Source organism: Patagioenas fasciata, chromosome 1 (assembly GCF_037038585.1).
Source record: "Patagioenas fasciata isolate bPatFas1 chromosome 1, bPatFas1.hap1, whole genome shotgun sequence".
NCBI classification, from domain to species: Eukaryota; Metazoa; Chordata; class Aves; order Columbiformes; family Columbidae; genus Patagioenas; species Patagioenas fasciata.
In genome coordinates this window covers 91,775,979-91,793,753 of record NC_092520.1, presented here as the reverse complement: position 1 = coordinate 91,793,753, position 17,775 = coordinate 91,775,979, and the positions used below count along the sequence as shown (strand labels likewise).

The 17,775-nt window shown below is 42.2% G+C and overlaps 1 protein-coding gene across 23 annotated transcripts in view; it reads left to right on the top strand.

Annotated features, from left to right (window-relative positions):
- The first annotated feature begins 6,516 nt into the window (after positions 1–6,516).
- Positions 6,517–17,775, top strand: part of SYNJ1 (synaptojanin 1) — a 63,715-nt gene continuing 52,456 nt past the window's right edge. For 19 of the 23 annotated variants that reach the window (XM_065862573.2, XM_065862564.2, XM_065862571.2 and 16 more), the window contains exons 1-2: positions 6,541–6,665; positions 7,949–8,094. In XM_065862573.2, the coding sequence (XP_065718645.1) occupies positions 7,971–8,094 (124 nt within the window). In that variant the 5' untranslated portion in view covers positions 6,541–6,665; positions 7,949–7,970. Of the gene's footprint in view, positions 6,681–7,948; positions 8,095–17,775 lie in introns of all 23 variants that reach the window. The other 4 variants (XM_065862572.2, XM_065862561.2, XM_065862560.2 and 1 more) reach the window with 2 other exon arrangements.

Below are 17,775 nucleotides of genomic sequence, written 5' to 3'. Positions count from 1 at the left end.
ATCATTAGGGGCAGTCAACATGGCTTCACCAAGGGGGAGTCGTGCTTGACCAACCTCATTGACTTTTATGAGGACATAACAAGATGGATGAATGATGGCAGAGCGGTGGATGTGGTCTACCTTGACTTGAGTAAGGCATTTGACACAGTGTCCCACAGCACCCTTGAAGCTAAACTGAGGGAATGCGGTCTGGATGATTGGGTTGTGAGGTGGACTGTGAACTGGTTGAAGGGAAGAAGCCAGAGAGTCGTGGTCAATGTGGCAGAGTGTAGTTGGAGGCCTATATCTAGTGGAGTGCCTCAAGGGTCAGTACTGACGCCTATATTATTCAATATATTCATCAACGATTTGGACGAGGGAATAGAGTGTACTATCAGCAAGTTTGCTGATGACACCAAGCTGGGAGGAGTGGCTGACACACCAGAAGGCTGTGCTGCCATCCAGCGGGACCTGGACAGGCTGGAGAGTTGGGCAGGGTAAAATTTAATGAAATATAACAAGGGAAAGTGTCTTGCATCTGGGTAGGAACAACCCCAGGTTCCAGTATAAGTTGGGGAATGACCTATTAGAGAGCAGTGTAGGGGAAAGGGACCTGGTGGTCCTGGTGCACAGCAGGATGACCATGAGCCAGCACTGTGTCCTTGTGGCCAGGAAGGCCAATGGCATCCTCGGGTGTATTAGAAGGGGGGTGGTTAGTAGTCGAGAGAGGTTCTCCTTCCCCTCTACTCTACCCTGGTGAGACCACACCTGGAATATTGTGCCCAGTTCTGGGCCCCTCAGTTCCAGAAGGACAGGGAACTGCTGGAGAGAGTCCAGCCCAGAGCAACAAAGATGATTAAGGGAGTGGAGCATCTCCCTTATGAGGAAAGGCTGAGGGAGCTGGGTCTCTTTAGTTTGGAGAAGAGGAGACTGAGGGGTGACCTCATTAATGTTTATAAATATATAAAGGGTGAGTGTCACGAGGATGGAGCCAGGAGATTCCATTTAAATTTGAGAAGAACTTCTCAGTGAGGGTGACAGAGCACTGGAACAGGCTGCCGAGGGGGGTTGTGGAGTCTCCTACTCTGGAGACATTCAAAACGTGCCTGGACACCTTCCTGTGTAGCCTCATCTAGGTGTTCCTGCTCTGGCAGGGGGATTGGACTAGATGATCTGTCGAGGTCACTTCCAATCCCTAGCATTCTGTGATTCTGTGAAATAACGTAGGATTTTTAGTCCAAGAGTACTTTATTTCTGTGTATAACTAAAACTCTTGCCCTAAATATGCAGAAATAAATGAATAGGGATAGGATAATAGCATAGAGACAAACTTAATACAATGGCCTGCAATTTCAGGTTCTGCTCCAAACAGTGACTGAAGCATACGGTTTTGTTCAAATGAGTGAACTGTCATACTGACTCCACTCACATTACTTTTGTGCTTTATGTGCACAGTTAAATATTTTCATAGAGCAGAGACCTGGAGTAAAGCACAGATGTATCTCCGAGATTTGATGTAGATTTTTTCTTAAATGTTTAAGCCCAAATTTTCATAGCCTGGATTCCATACATATTCTTGAGTATTTGCTACTTCTCTGTCTTAAGACTTTTGTCAGACCTAGCTAACAGAAAACATGAAGTGGGATGTAGGTTGCGTGGCTATGGGCCTCATACACCCTGGGGACATGTGGCTCAAAACCATTGTATTTTACTTAAATTACCTTTTGCCATTTTACCCAAAAGCTCAAGTCTGGATAAGACATTTATTGAACTAAAGATACTAAAATTATAATGCACACTCATGGTTACTACCTCAAAGAGCTAGCAGTTCAGAGAACCTGCATCTGCAGGATAGAGCAAACCAGTTTTAAAGTTCTAATGAGCAACAAGAGATTTCAGGAGTAAAACCTAAAGTGAGTGTTAGGAAGGATATGCAAACTACATATCATTTCAAAACCTTTGTCTATGTGCTATTGGTGTGCCAATTTAGTGAGGTACTGCACCACAGATGGCCCTGAGAAAATGTTGAAGACTTAGTGGAATGGGTAAAATATTGGGTGGCCTCACTGCCAGCAGTGCATGTGCCAATGTCTGGCAGCCCTGAGCTGCTGCTGCCAGGATCTGCAGGCCCAGAAACCTTCCTCTTTGCTTTTCAGGCATCCCAATACTGTCTGTCACAGGTAAGACAGACACAGCACTGCCCTAAGCTTCCCCATCTTTTTGACACTCAAGGTTGCCTAGGTTGCCAAGATGCCAACTCTGCTTTCAGGCAGCAAAGCAGCTTTAAATGGGCTCTGTGCTGAAGCTCAGTGAAGTTGTGGTGGGTTAACTTTGGGCTGCAGTCAGATGTCCACGCAGCTGCTCTCTCATTCCCATCCTCAACAGGACAGGGTGAGAAAACAGGAAGAAATAAAACTTGTGGGTCAAGAGAAAGACTAGAGTATCACTTAACAATTGCTGTCATGGGCAAAACAGACCCAACTTGGGGAAAAATAATTTAATTTATTGCCAATTAAAATAAATTTGGATAGTGATAAACCACGATAACACACCACCTTCCCCCCCCAGCCCCTGTATCCCAGGCTCAACTTCACTTCTTCATTCATGAGTCTTCTAGCTCCTCCCCACTCCACAAGCTCTGAGGTATGGCTCAACATTTCCATATATTTCAGGCTCGTGATTCTGAAATTCAGTTGTCAGATGGATAAAAATTACCAAAACCTTTTATTACACAAAACTGAAGAACAAATTAAACTTTGTTTGTAATATGCTTTGCCATACTATGCATTATACTACACTGGCAAATAGCTGGAATAAAATATTCATTCTCATTGTCCATTAATGTATCAACAGTAGTGTTTTCTGAAGTTAATAATAGCTTTATCAAAGGTCCCACTATTGGATAGCAATACACTTTTTACATTCTCAGCTGATGTAAACTGATACTGGTGGATGAAAATTTGGACATGAGCCAGCAACGTGTGTTTGCAGCCCAGAAAGCCAGTTGTATCCAGGGCTGCATCAAAAGAAACATGGCCAGCAGGTTGAGGGAGACAATTCTACCCCTCTGCTCCACTCTAGTGGGACTCCACCTGTATTCAGCTCTGAGGCCTCCACCGTAAGAAGGACATGGCCCTGTTGGAGTCAGAACAGAAGAGGGACACAAAAATAGGGACCTCCCGTTTTGGAGGGCTGGAGCACCTCTCCTATGAGGAAAGGCTGAGAGTTGGGATTCTTCCGCCCAGAGAAGAGAAGGCTCCAGGGAGACCTTAGAGTGGCCTTCCAGTACCTAAAGGGGGCCTACTGGAAAGAGGGGGATGGACTTTTGACAAACGCATGTAGTGACAGGACAAAGGGTAACAGTTTTAAACTTAAACAAGGTGGATTTAGGTTAGATATAAGGAAGAAATTTTTTACTATGAGGGTGAGGAGACATTGGAACAGGCTGCCCAGACAAGCTGGGGATGCCCCATCTCTGGAAGTGTTCAAGGCCAGGCTGGATGGGACTTGGAACAACCAGGTCTAGTGGAAGGTGCTCCTGCCCATGGCAGGGGGGTTGGAACTAGATGATCTTTAAGGTCCCTTCTGACCCAAACTATTCTGTGATTTGATTATTCTGTGATTATATATTCAACTGATGCACTTCTCTGATGTTTTGAAAAGTCACTAAGCAAATAATGGAGTAGTCCATTTCCAACTGCATAATAATGATTAGCTATCAGAAAAAAATTATATTACCCTGAAGCAAAATATATATTTTCGTAAGAAAACAAGCACACATGCCATCTGAATCTATTTTATCTGCTGAAAAGAAAAGGTTAATGAACTTGATACATCAATTGTTTTATGCTGCAAGTATATAGTATTTTAGCCTTGGATGTATCTTATAAAACAATCTTTAAATTGCTGTCCCTGTTAGTGATCTTTATGCATGGTTAAAACCAGGACACTCTTACTTGGCTTCCACAGCAGCCATTGTCATTCTTTTATCTTCACATTCTCAACAGCAAAAAAGTTTCATGTGTTTCTTTTTGATAATATGCTAGAGAAAGTTCAATTACATATGAACATCTACCACAAGCAAGTGGGAAACAGTATAAGCTGTTGTAAGCTATTAGCAAGTATGCATTTTAATTTAAGAATCCATGAAACTTACCTTTAAATAGACTTTTAAAATATTGTACTTTTATTTATCTATAGAACATTTTCACAGCGGTCATTACAAAGCTTGAAGGAAGTTGGCCAGCTAAAAATACACAAAGACTACTTATGCTGTATTTTATATCACAAGTATTTGCTCTGTGTTCTCTCCCACCAGTGTACTCCACTCAACTCGTACATAGCCAATGGTAGGTATGTGGAACAAGTCCATATTTAAATATCAAAATATTATGTATGCAATTTACTATTTCTTTAGAATAGACCAGAGTTCTTCAGGTAATACATACCAAACATAATATTTTGTGTTTCAATATAAAGGTTATAAGAAACAAAAAGGTCTTTCCATTTTTATTTTTTACCCTTCACAATGGGAATTGACCTTTGACGAGAAGGTAGTGGGAAGAAATGCTACAATCTACAATCAAACATGGCCCAGCTCTTTTCTCAGGAGGTAGCTATACTTCTCTTGTTTGCCCTTATGCACATTCTTTAGTTCAAATTATAGTCTCAGTGAAGGGAATTTTTACAGAGTTTTTCACATTTTGGTTTTTTTTTTTTTTTTTACTTCAGCTCTCCACTCAAACTGCCATCCTGGCCCCAGCAGTATCTGAAGTGCGGCAAATCCCACTTCTCTCTTCATTTTAGCACGTAGCTCTCAAACCTGCCTTCTGTGCTCTCCTCCGCAGTTTGCAATGTCTTACCAACACAATACAGTAAAGCTCCTGTGAAGCAATACTCCTCCTCCATGGACGAGCTGAATGGAAATTTCCAAACAAATGCTTATAGTCTGTCCCTAAAACTTCTGAAGCCTATCAGGAAGAGGCAGGCTTTAGCTGTGATTCAGCACTCCCATCCGACCCGTGGCACTCAGGTGAGCATCTGTGCTGACAGCTCCTATGCCCCTCACAGACCGCACAGCGAGGTTTTTCAGCATGCACTGCTATTTGTAAGCTTAGCCCTGGGATTTTTCTCCGTGCTGCACCTGCAATAAATACACAACTGGGACTGAGGCTGACAGCGTTTTAACATAGCGTCACAGTGCATCCACAGCACATCTTTCAACTTTGAAGCCTGCAATCTGGCACTGCCATAAGACAACACCAAAAGCAAAATTAGAATCATAGCATGTCCTGAGTTGGAAGGCACCCACAATGATCATTGAGTCCAACTTCTGTCCCTGCATATGACAACCCCACAGTTCACACCGTGTGTCTGAGGGCATTGTCCAGTCTCTTCCTGAACACTGTAAGGCTTGGGGCCGTGACACCTCCCTGGGGAGCCTGTTCCAGTGCTCCACCACTCTCTGGGGGAAGAACCTTTTCCTCATGTCCAACCTAAACCTCTCCTGGCACATCTTCTTGCCATTCCCCTGGGTTCTGTCATTGGTTGCCGGAGAGAAATGATGAGCGTGTCAGAGAGAACAGATCCTTCTTCTAAGGGCTCTCTTCTTTTCCCTCAGGGGCCAGGTTTTCTCAGGCTGAACTCCACCCCAACAGCAGGCATTGCCCAACGCTCACAGCCCCGTACAGGGCCTATCTGAGGGACGCCACTCACAGGAACCTAGCTCTGTCAAAGCCTTCACCTGGCCTGGTGCCACTGCTCCCGTGGGCCAACACCTCCCCGCCTGCACCCCCGTCCCTTCTCCCACCAACAAACCACCCTTCCTCTCCCCCGCAGGGTGCCGGCAACTCTAGGAAACTATTACCTTGCCAATATAATAGGCCCAGGCAGGATCTCTCAGCAAAGCGTATTTTACTAACTATTTTGCAAGATCGAGTGTTCTACCTAGTGGCAGGCACACGCAATAGCGCAAAAAGCCCCTGGTTATATCCCCCCCAAATACCGGCCACAAATTCCCCCCCTGTTCCCCACTGGTTGGTACCACAGGGTTTACAGACGACCTGACACCTGCCTCAGTTTGCATATCTCATTCATCTAATTCTAACAATGCCCTTCCCCTTATCGATTTAAAGTATGGATTCCCGGCTCTCTGGCTACCCTGCCCCCTAGCCTAGCTTTTTAAATACAGGAATCAGTTTGCATTCTGGGATTAGTTCGAAGAGGCTTCGTTTTAAAGTAAGGATTCATAGTGTGATGTCTCTCAGTCCTTCCCCCCCTGCTGGGGTCAGGTGCCAGATCAGTTGTATAAATAACATTCTTTCGTTAAACGTTCACAGGAACGCAGCTCTGGCAAAGCCTCAACCTGGCCCGGTGCCGCTGCTCCCGCGGGCCAACACCTCCCCGTCCGCACCGCCGCCCCTTCTCCCGCCGACCAACCGCCCTCCTTCTCTCCGCGGGGCGGCCGGTAGCCACCCTAACGGCCACCCTCGCGCCAGCTCCGCACCCCCAGCCCCCGCCTCCGTCCGCCGCGGTCGGTGCTGCCGTTCACTCACGCCCTCTACCGACTTCCGGCGGCGGGAGGCGCAATGCGGAAGGGACGGCGGCGCCGGAGCGGAAGTGAGGTTCCGCCGGCTCCCGCGGCACGGAGCGGAGCGGGCGGCTGTTGGTGGCAGGTGGCGCGGCCGGTGAGGGAGGCGCTGGTACCACTGCGGTCGGGAGGGAAAGGGGAAGGGGAGGCGGAGGGCGGCGGCACCACCACCGCGGCGCGCCCGGCGCCTGTCAGTGCGCGGCGGAGCCGGCCCGGCTGTCGCCGTTGCGGGACTCGGGCCGCGGGGGCGCCGCTGGCGCCAGACAAGATGGAGGCTCTGTCAGCGCCGTGGGCACCGGCCGCCGCGGGCTGTGGCGGGCGGCGGTGCGAGCCTGCCCCGGGCGGCAGGTGGTAGTGGGGGTCTGCTGGCCCGGTGCGGGCTCCGGGGCGGACCCTCGGCCGGGCGGTTGGGAGGCTGTTTGGCAGCCCCTTTCCCTCCTGCCCGGGAGGGGAGACGGGCTGCGGACGAAGGGCCGGCCAGGCGCCGCTGCTCCCCGGGCGGTGCTGCTGCTGCGCCCGCCGGGGTTGAGCTGGAGGGTAGGGACCGGCGTGTTTCGTACCGGCGGCTTAAGGTCCGTGTCCGCCCTAGAGGTGCCGACACGGAGCCGAAGGGAGGGGACAGGGCAGAAAACCCTGCTCCTGGATTTCAAGAATCTTGCGTCCTGAGCTTAAGCCCTTAAAATTTGGCTGCCCTCTTGTTTGTTTATAGTTTCTTATTGTTTGGGGTTATTTATTGTTTTAAAAGAAGATCTTATCTCTGTGGCTTACAGGCAGTTTCACTAGTACAATACTGCAATGTTTCAGTTGTCAGCTACTGCAGGGGAGGGCTTACATCCAAACAAAAAGCTACTTTCTTTTAAAAAAAAAAACAGGTTAATGTTTCAGTATGATCTTTTAAAACGTCTTAACAGCTTTGGCGTTTAAAATATGCTGTCCTTTTGTACAAGGTCAGAATCAGTAAAGTAGATCTGAAAATTGAAGCCTGCCCAGGCTTCTGTTGCTCCGCGTTTGGTATTCGTTTATGATTAAGATAGGTGCCACTAGAAAATGTTGTTTTCATTGTTTTTTTCATCCTATTTATTAAGTATTGCGAAATAAATTCTTCTCTCTGAGAAACGTTTCAATAAATCCTTTATTTCGAAAGATGTTTCTCTGGGTAACTGTGTTTTTGAAACGTTATGTCTTCATTAGATAATCCCTATATTTGTTTTGGAACGTGAGATAAAGTAAGTCTCATGAGTTAGGAAGAGCTAGCAGGTCTTTTTTTTTCGTATTGTTTAACATGTAAAATCCTTGGGAAAGGATGCAAATCAGACCTGCTTTGTAGAAGGTATCTGGAAGCACAAGAAGGTTTCACTAACATTGTCTTGTGTTGAACAGGACTGCCACAGATAAAGGCAAAATGGCTTTCAGTAAAGGATACCGTGTCTATCACAAGCTGGATCCACTTCCATTCAGTGTGATAGTGGAAACCAGAAACAGAGAAGAATGTCTCATGTTTGAATCCGGAGCTGTGGCTGTCCTCTGTAAGTCGATATGTTTTGATAACTACAATGTAAAAAGTTAGCAGACTTGGCATTGTATAGGCTGTTTATTTATGGAATATAAAGAAGCAACTATTCTGTTTTCTTATTTGCTAATGGAGAGGCTTCTGATTTAAATGAGGAAAAAAAGACATTTTCATATGTTCGTCTGTTGCGAGAGAATTTTACACATTTAATTATATCATGCATGTATATTTTCATGTATACTAAATTTTCTTCTAATAGCTTCCAACAACATCTGCTTATTTCTCTAGTTCTGAACAACCTCCTTTTGAATACATGATAACTCATTGAAAAGCTAATTGTCTATGTTGTATTTCATAATAAAAATTTCTATATTCTTGAATGGTATATCATCCTAATTTGTTTTTCATCTAATTTTGTATCATGATTTTTGGTGGCTTTTTGGTTTTTAGCTTTATTTTGTTCCTGTATTTTTAACCTGTCTTGGACTCTGTATTGGTTTTTCTTGTAATAAAATGAGTAATATTTTGAGCAAGGCGTCTTGCATTGCAAAGTTATTTTTACATTTTTTTCAGTGATAAATGCATTAAATGTTTCTTTTAAATTCTTTTTCTCCCCACACCCCTTTTTTAAAGTCGTAGTTGAAGGAGGACACTAAAATGAGAAGTGCAGAAGAGATCCATGAATCCTATAGATAGGGTTTTAAAATGTAGTTTGGTTTTTATTCTTCAGAAAGTCTGAGCACCTGGTTGCAGAGGGTTTCTAAGCTTGTTTTTGACTCTTTTACAGAAAGCTTTCATACCAAGGAAGTATTCTTTTTTTTAATCAATAACATTTTGATTAATTCATTCTGGTGCCTGTTTGTAGTTTTCTAGCCTAGCTATTCTAAGCACCTGATCAGAGAGATTTGATTCCCTGCCTGAAGCCTGAGAGCGCTCAGAGACCTGTCCCTCAGAAGGATGCTCTGGCTTTGAGACTGGAGTAGGCTGAATGGGGAGTGCATTCTTTAACAGGACTCAGAGGTAGAAGTGTGAGTTCCAAAGAAGAGTGGAACTTGAGATGTATTTCCTTTCTCTGGTATTTGTAATTGGCTGCCCTGTATGTGAGAGTGCTCCTTGGCAGTGATGTGGTCCCTTTCTGAGGCACCTGCCTGTCCATGTGTCCTGTGTAAGGTATTTAGAAGTCAAGCTATAGAGTCATCTGTAGAGGACAGGCTGTAAGAACAAGTGCTCTCTAGCATACAGCTTCATCTGCACCTTCAATGTGTGACTTGAACAAGCTGGCATTAACTGTTAGAGGCCTGGCAATGGGACATGCAGTGTGGCTGACATTATAGCTGTAATTGTACGACCATCCACCTGAAAAGAAGTGCTTTTCTCCTGGTTTTGAGAACTGGTTTTGTTTGTTTTTTTTCTGATACAATTTCTTCTTGCTACATAGCAAAGTAATCTTGTTGACTTTGTCAGCAGTATTTGAAAGGCGCTGTGTAGTGTGGATTCGGTTGGGAATAAGTGTGGAGCCATAAAGCTGGTGAACAGGTTTAGTGGAATCTGTAAAACAGGAAAAAATGCTTTGAAAACTTGTGGAAAACTTTATTTTATCATGTATTTAGTAATTACTAAACATGCTTAAGCTACTTAAGGAGCAATCTATTAAAAAGAATTTATTCCTGGAAGTTATGTTCAAAAAGGACAGTAGATTAGATACTTTTCATGCTACGATACGCTGTGGGAACCTGGATAAACTTTCTTCTCTAAAAGCTATATCAAAGTTCCTGCTCTCTTATATGCCTCACGTTGTTACCAAACAGAGGGAGTAGAACTCGAAGGAAGTTTGAAAGGCTCTCTCCTCTTGGGCTCTGTACTTAGTAATAGCATGTTATTAACCTGTAAAGGTTTGTCCTTGGTATTCTGATTGGTAGGTTACAACGTAGTAAACATTCATGCTTACCTAGAAGTAGTTACTCTAAATATTGTTTTCAGTAACCTTAACCAGTAAACTGCTTGCTCTTTTTGTATCTGGTAAATGAATATATTTTCCCAATACATATTTAGCTGTGGCATTTTGCTTAATTTCCCTTTTTGCACCTAAACTCTTTAGGTACTGAAACATGATTCTTTTGTTAATGGTTGAAAAATTACGATCATACCCTTAAACTGACAGCAAAAAAAAGCACTACAGTTCCTTAGCTCAAGATTTTTTTTCCTTCTCTTTCTCCTCGCTGTTTGCTTCTAGCATCTATTCTTTTTAATACAGATTTAAAGGAGTACAATTGTTAGTGCTTGGGGAAGATTTGCAAAATACTCCTTCTTCAGCTCTCTGGTCATGCCACAGAAACCAGTCAGAATATTCTAGTCTGTAGCCTTACGAACTTCCAGATATTGCTACAAATCTAAAAGGGACAGTTAATGAAATACTGGCCCTTAGGAAGAATCTCCAGATGTTTGTAAAATCTGTCTGAATAGATAGAAAAATGGCCAGATCAAGTATATGTCAGTTTAAATCCAGAATAGCATCACTTCGAACTGTTGAAGAGTCACATATTTTCCTGATGGTGTTAATGTTTTTTAGACTTCACAAAAATTGAAAATACTGATCTCAAACTGTTGATATTTTTCAGAATATTTTAATAAATCTTGAAGATAAAATAATGTATCCAGCATTATACCCAATCATGGTTCTTACCTGTATGCAGGATGTATCGTATAGGCACAACCTAGTGAAATACCATTAAAAGTGATTCATGTGGTTCAGTTCTGAGAGCCTTAGTGAACTGCATCTTCTGGGGTATCCATATATAGAAATTTGGATTTGAAATGGGCTAAGAGAAAGGCATGAAAGCTTGCTGATCCTTTAAATGTCATCTTAAAGGAAGTACATCTGTCATTTTGCTAAGGGAAGGATAACAGCATTAACCTTCATCCCCTTTACATTCGATGAAGCATTGCAAGATGATTCAGAGGGTTTAGTTAGGCCTATGTATGAAATGCTATACAACTTCTATGGTGTGCGATTTTTTTTCAGTGCATGTTGTACATGTGCTGAATCTGTTATTCAAGTCAATAAAATAGGATTGAAGAAAGGAAGAGCATGGAAGGAGTGTTTGCAGTGGTGGCTATTGCATAATCATTCACTCTTAACCTGGAAACAGCCCAAGCGTTGCTTCTGCTGGCAGTGTTCTATGTGATGCTTGTAATGCAGATTAGCTAACATTACGGTGACTGAAACATCTAAGAAATATTTTGCTTGTCTTTGTATATTCAATATCTCTTTTATTGACTCACTCCTAGTATTGAGTTAACCCAAGATGCTGAAGTCTGAGGGGATCCTGCCAACTTGCTTCTCCAGGCCTTGTAAGAGCACTTAGTTTTAAATGTCAGCAGCTTCACTGCTGATTTGATTAGAATTTAGTAGGAGGATGTCATTTTTTTCTCATTTGACATATAAAATAGGCAGGATATTTATTCCTTTAAATAAGACTGTCTAGTGAGATATCTTACCTGTAAAGATTTCATTGACTGAGCAGGAGGATGTTCTCTCTCGCTGTTCCTCTCTGGTGAGTCATAACAAAATGAGTGGGACGCTGTCTTTACTCCTGTCGCCTCTGATGAGTAAAGGAGAATGTTCTGTTGTCTGGGAAAATAATGAGCCCTGAGTGGAGAGAGCTGAAGCTTCATGCACATCCTTTGACTTCAATGTTATGGTAAAGCTGAGAAGAGAGCAGGTGCGAACAGGAAGAGGCACTTATGCCCACCCTAAGCTGAGCTTTCTGTGGAGCTACATAAAGCAGGAGATGTAAAAACCTGTGTGCAGCAGGCATCCTGGTTTTCATTGGCATGCTTAGCAACACTCCTCTATCAGCTATTCACATTCCACCTCTTCTTAAAAAGAAAACTCTTCCACACTGTGTTCTTGATGGGAGGGGGAAAGAAAAAGGCAGATATGCTATTATCTGTCCACAGTAGCAGATGGGATATAATAATTTTGCAAGCCATTTTAAGCTGATATGGTGCCCGTGGAAACTTAGACACCCAGACAAGAAACATGCTGACAAATACAACTGATGAGCACCTGCTGTATGTACATAATTATTAAGGAGGGTAACATTCTTCTGTATGCTTACAACCAGAGTTGTTGGTTTGGTTTTTTTGGTGGTGTGGGGTTTTTTGTTGTTTGTTTGTTTTAATTCTGTGTTTGCTGCCACCAGTAATAAACTACCAATGTGTGATTTTTTTCACACCCCCAGATAATGTTTATGCAGAGTTAAAACATTAATTAGGGAAGGAGAATATTTCAAAATAAATTACTATATTCCTTTATTCCTTTTTTTTTTTTTTTTTGTGACGGGATGCTACAAAATAAGTGTAATATAAGTGTTTTCCTGCCTTATGTACATGTATAAATGTACAATAATAAAAGAATTAAATTTCTTCAAACAGTAATTTGTCATCTGAAAAAGGTGTCTTTATGTTAGAGAGGAAAGATCAAATACAGGTTGTGGTAGAAACAATTTTGGAATGTATTTTGATGTAATGTTATATTCATCTGAAGCCAATTTGAAGGGACTGTGATGCACAGGCAAACAGCAATTTCACCTTCCTGTCTTTATTACTGTTTTGACTAAGTGTCATCTTCTGGACTACGCCTTCCCATTAAACAGTATCTTAAAACACTTAAGAAGCTGCAGGGAAACAACAACTCCAGTCAATACCAAGAGCAGCTGTGCTGGTGGAAGAGGCTTTAACCTGTCCTCCTGCCTTTCCTAGGATTCTACCAGAATTCACTGTCCTTTCAGATCTACTAGGAAGATGTTCTGCTCATTGCTTTCCAGGCATTTCCAACAAAATCACATGGTTTAACAAAGATCACAGTGCTAGCCTAGCACTCTTTGAAAAGTACAAAAAGTATGGTGAGAATGATTCTGTGAATCTTCCCAGGAGGTTGGCAGAGGCAGTAACTCTTGCCTGGGAGGACTATGACCTCTTTGAATGGCATAATGGATCTGCAAAGATTTGGTCCACAGTTCTGGAAATTGCAAAAAGTTGTTACTTAGAATCTGAAGGCTTTCTGCTTCCTAAGGTAGACTAGCTTTACAGCAATAGTCAAGACCGTTCTGCATGTGTACCACAGCCCTTTGCATAATTTTAACAAGGGATTTCGCTGGCAACAAATCCCTTTATAAATGTTCTTTGTTTCACTTCAGTACATTTTAATTTCTATGGTAGCACGTGTGATAGCAAAGTCTTGGGTTTGCCCTACTGGACATCCAGTGAGTGATAGCTCTTGCTAATTAAATACCTGTTAAGAAGTTTAGTTTCCATACTTCTGGAGTTACTGAGGCATCATTTAGGAAAACTAATTAGCATTTCTATGTTTCAGATGATTTGGTACGTATTTGCATCCTAGCACATATTTAAATGGAAAATTTTGTCATTTTGTGAATTGATTTGTACAGGTGAAAGTTGCAACAGTTGGCTTTTATGTAAAATAACTATATTTTAATCAAAACATTCAGTATTAGATGAAAATATTTAGATTATTGGTGCTATATATTTTTTATTTTCAGTGTAGAACATGTAACTGGGTCAGAAAGCCCAAATCTGATTGAAAGGAAGTGCTTGTAGGATGTTGCATAGGTCAACTTTGTTTTCATACTTTTATTTCTCAGTTTGTTTCCCACCCCCCCTTCAGTGGTGTTAGGTGAAATGATACATTTTGTGAAATAAATTTGCATAATATTGAAAAATAATGTTTAAGCAACCATGCCTTTTATTTGATCATCTGTTATAGTTATTTTTTGTTGTTCCAAACAGTGAGGTTTTTTTTTCTGGTGTGTAGTATTTAAATATAATTGCTAACATCTAGAGATATCTAGGTTTTTTTTTGTTGCTGGATAGAGATTACTTGTTATGTAGGGGTTCCTTCCCATAATCTTAAGATACATGTTGATCATGGTAACGTGTAGATGTCTTTGTGGAGTAAATAATGGTACCTCGTAAATCGAATTATAGCAAATAGAGTGGAAAAAAATTAGTCTTGTAAATTCAAAGCAGATATTGTATGAATTATGGCGGATTTAAATATCAGCTGTTGTCCAGTTTTATGTGCATCCGTTCATGTCAGCAAAGAATAAAAAGTAATAAAATGGTGCTTCAGTTGGTTGATTTGTAAATGAAAGTGGTGACTCCTCTGATGTCACTTTAATGTCGCTTATGTGGTAGTATTAAATTGTTAGCTTTAATTTAAATACTGAAAGTTTAACTGTGCTTATTTGACAAAAAGCTTGAAAAGCTCAATTGTAAAAACTCAAAAACAAAATGTGTAAGCATAGTTCATAAATTTTTCAGATTTTAAACTTCTAACAGCAATAGTAGCATGAGCTTTTTCTTGTCCAACTTAATTGATAAGTCTTGTTTCTGAAGGAACTGCACATAATTTCAGGAGCGTGTCTTTGTTCCCAGCTTGGGGTCGCATGTTCTAACTGGGAGCTGTAGCCACTAACTTGCAGTGTGTCATCATGGCACCTTGTGAACCCACCAAGAAGAGAACATAACTGTAGAAAGCCTAAATGATAACTTCTGATGCAGCCTTAGTTTTTTTTATGTTAAAATTACAAAACTAATTTCTGATCTGGAATTAAACAGAATACATGTTGAAGCAAGTTGTCCTGAAGGCAGAATTTTTAATGGGGTTCTGTTCATGTAACAGTAAGAGGGCTGACACAATCCCGTTAAAATAATTAAATCAGTAATCTTTCTTAAACAAGGCAGTGATTGATAAGGTGTGATTGTTACACATGCACGCTTGTGATTTAACTTGGAACAGATGAGAACTTAACATTTAAAAATATTATGACCTGTTAATTTTTAATAAAGATTGACTTAAAATTAATTTATTATTTTTCTCTTGACATCACAAATGAGGCTTGCTGGCTTTCTATGAGAATGCATTACAACTTGACCTGAAAACAACATTAAAAGTGTTTTGTTTTTTTTTTTTTTTTTGTACTGCTAAATAGCGAGTCATTATTTCTGTTTTAGAAATTAATCAACTTGAATCTAAGTAGTGCAGTGAGTTAATCAAGAAGCTGTCTTTAATTTCCTTTTTGCTTAACATCTGAACTGACACAAAGTAATAGAAGAAATACTGCCTCATAATGTTTTGTGTCCATCTTTATACACAGACATATGAATGCTTTTATTGTCTACTGTTCAGTGCTCCTCTACAGTAGAATTTGAAATCTGTTAGGTCCAGTGTTATGGATGAAAGTTGTCATTCCCGTTGGAAGTTGTGTCCTTAGAAGTTGTACATTGTCATTCTTCTTACTGAGTAAAAGTGTTTTATGGGTTGTTTTTTTTTTTTTTTCAGACAGCCTTAATTGTGTTGGCTACTTCCATCTATTGAAAGATGAATAAATAGAAAAGTCAATTTCTCAAGGAGAAGTAGGTTCATTAATTTGTAAGACTATATGTTTTTCTAAGTGCATATTTATATTAGTTGCATTTTTTTTAAAATATGGAGCTCATAAATCAAAGTCAAAAGGGTTCTCCTGGCTGCCGGCCAACCTACAGTTCTGGGAAGAGGTGTTCCCATTCATTAAGAATGTTACAGAGGAAATGCTCTTGGAAATGCTCGCTCCTGTCAGGATTACCTTAGCCTTCCTGTGGTTTAACTTCTAAACTGCAGTTCACCCAGTTGGTAATTTCAGCCATTCACAGAGGAAACTGCAAGTTGGCTTTGCAAACACTAGGTAGTGATATTTATAGGAATGGGGTCTTAGCCACGTGTTTTTGTAACTTCAGCAGCTCTTGCACATCTGGCCGAATATGATGACTTTGCATGCTGAATGAAGTGAGGGAGCATAGATCTTCACGAAACTTACTGCTTTGGTGAAGAAGGAAGAGTTAAATATGATACTTATGGTGAGGATCTTATTTCGTTATTCAGACCGTTTGGTAGGGAGTGATATGAAAACCTGTAAATTTAATTTTGGTATCTTCATAAACGGAAATTCCCATGAGCGGTGGCAGTCAGAATAGGTTACACTTTGGCATGGGTGGTTGGTGTTGTTTGTTTGTTTGTTTGTTTTTCTTTTTTTTTTCTTTTAGCATCTGTAAAGGAAAGGCATGCTCTTTGTGGCTAGCACTGTTGGAGGTGCTGGTTCAGGAAACTCCTGTAAATTTTTGGAGGCCAAATGAACTTTTGTTCTAAACTGGCTGTACAACCACTTGCAAGTTTTCACAGTGTTACTGCTTGTTCATGTCAAGGTACTGAGGGCACCACCCACCCTGCCCACAGCCCAGGACCCTGTTTTAGTCCCTCCTGAGTGGTCAGCCCGTGCCCCAGGGTTGATGCAGCAGGGCTGGTCTCCAGCTCCCCACAACCTTGCCCAGCCTCCGCATGGGCCCTGCTGAGTTGGGCTGATGTCCCAGCCCAGCCCTGGCCTGTCCCTGTCCCTATGACCTGCCTGGCCATCCTGGGGCTCTGTCTGGCCCTGGTTACCCTCACCAGGCCTGACCCTTGCCCACAGACTGACATCCTGACCTGGCCTCAGGCCACCCCCATGGATGTGCCTGGTGTCCAGTGCCCCTGCCTGCCCTACCTCCCTGGGGGAGCCCCCAGAGAGATGCTGGTTCCCATGGTGTCCCAACAGTTCAAATGGAAGAAAATGGAAAGGAGCGTGGTGTAGCTGTGTCTTGTTCCTGATTGCATCTGGGTTTTCAGAAAATTCAAGTGCCTTTTCTCAATATTGTAGCACTCCTGATTGTGGGAAGTCCCTTATTGTGCATTATCCCAAAAGCAGCCTGAGCATTACAGAATCACAGAATGGCTGGGGTTGGAAGGGACCTCTGGAGATCATCTAGTCCAACCCACCTGCTAAAGCAGGTTCACCCAGAGCAGGTCGCACAGGAATGTGTCTGGGTGGGTCTTGAATGTCTCCAGAGAAGGAGACTCCACAACCTCTCTGGGCAGCCTGTTCCAGTGCTCTGGCACTCTCAAAGTAAAGGAGTTTTTCCTCATATTCATATGGAACCTCCAGTCCTCCAGTCTGTGCATTGTTGCAGCCAAACATCCCTGCGTAGCGTGGGTTGGTGCTGTTGTGGCAGGGAAAAGGCAGCAGTGCGGTGCTATGGGGTTGTTTCCTTTTCTGCTACCGGTCCTACTTTTGTGACTGCTTTCTTTTTAGCTCCATTTCTGAAGAAAAATGAGTTTGTGTGATAACCATTTTTTTATCCCTCTGTGTTGGCTGATATCAGTCATCACCAAATCTCATAATTCTTTCAGGTTTCGTGAACACTGACAGCTAGAGGTTCAAATGGATGCTCTCAATGAAGGGCAATCTGCCAAATGAATTTATATTAGATGTGTTATGATGTGTCTTATGGGAGGGTGGTAGGAGCATGGTGCATGTAAGCTCTTCTGCATTCTGGCTGCCTGCCGCAGGGCCTATTAAATTTACCTTGCACCTAGACTCGGGTTCTGTGGAGGCGATGCCTGAAGCCTTAGGATAGGTGAGGATGGGCCAGGACAGGATGGATGAAGTGAACCTTCTGAGCTGTGTGATGTTTGCCATTTTTCCATGTGAATTTTGGCCTTCAAAAGAAAACGATGAGACAAGTGCAGGCAGCACAAGGTAGAAATGCTTACACGCTCACTGTGGAAAAGCTTTGGTCAGAGTTCACACTGTATTAGATCTAA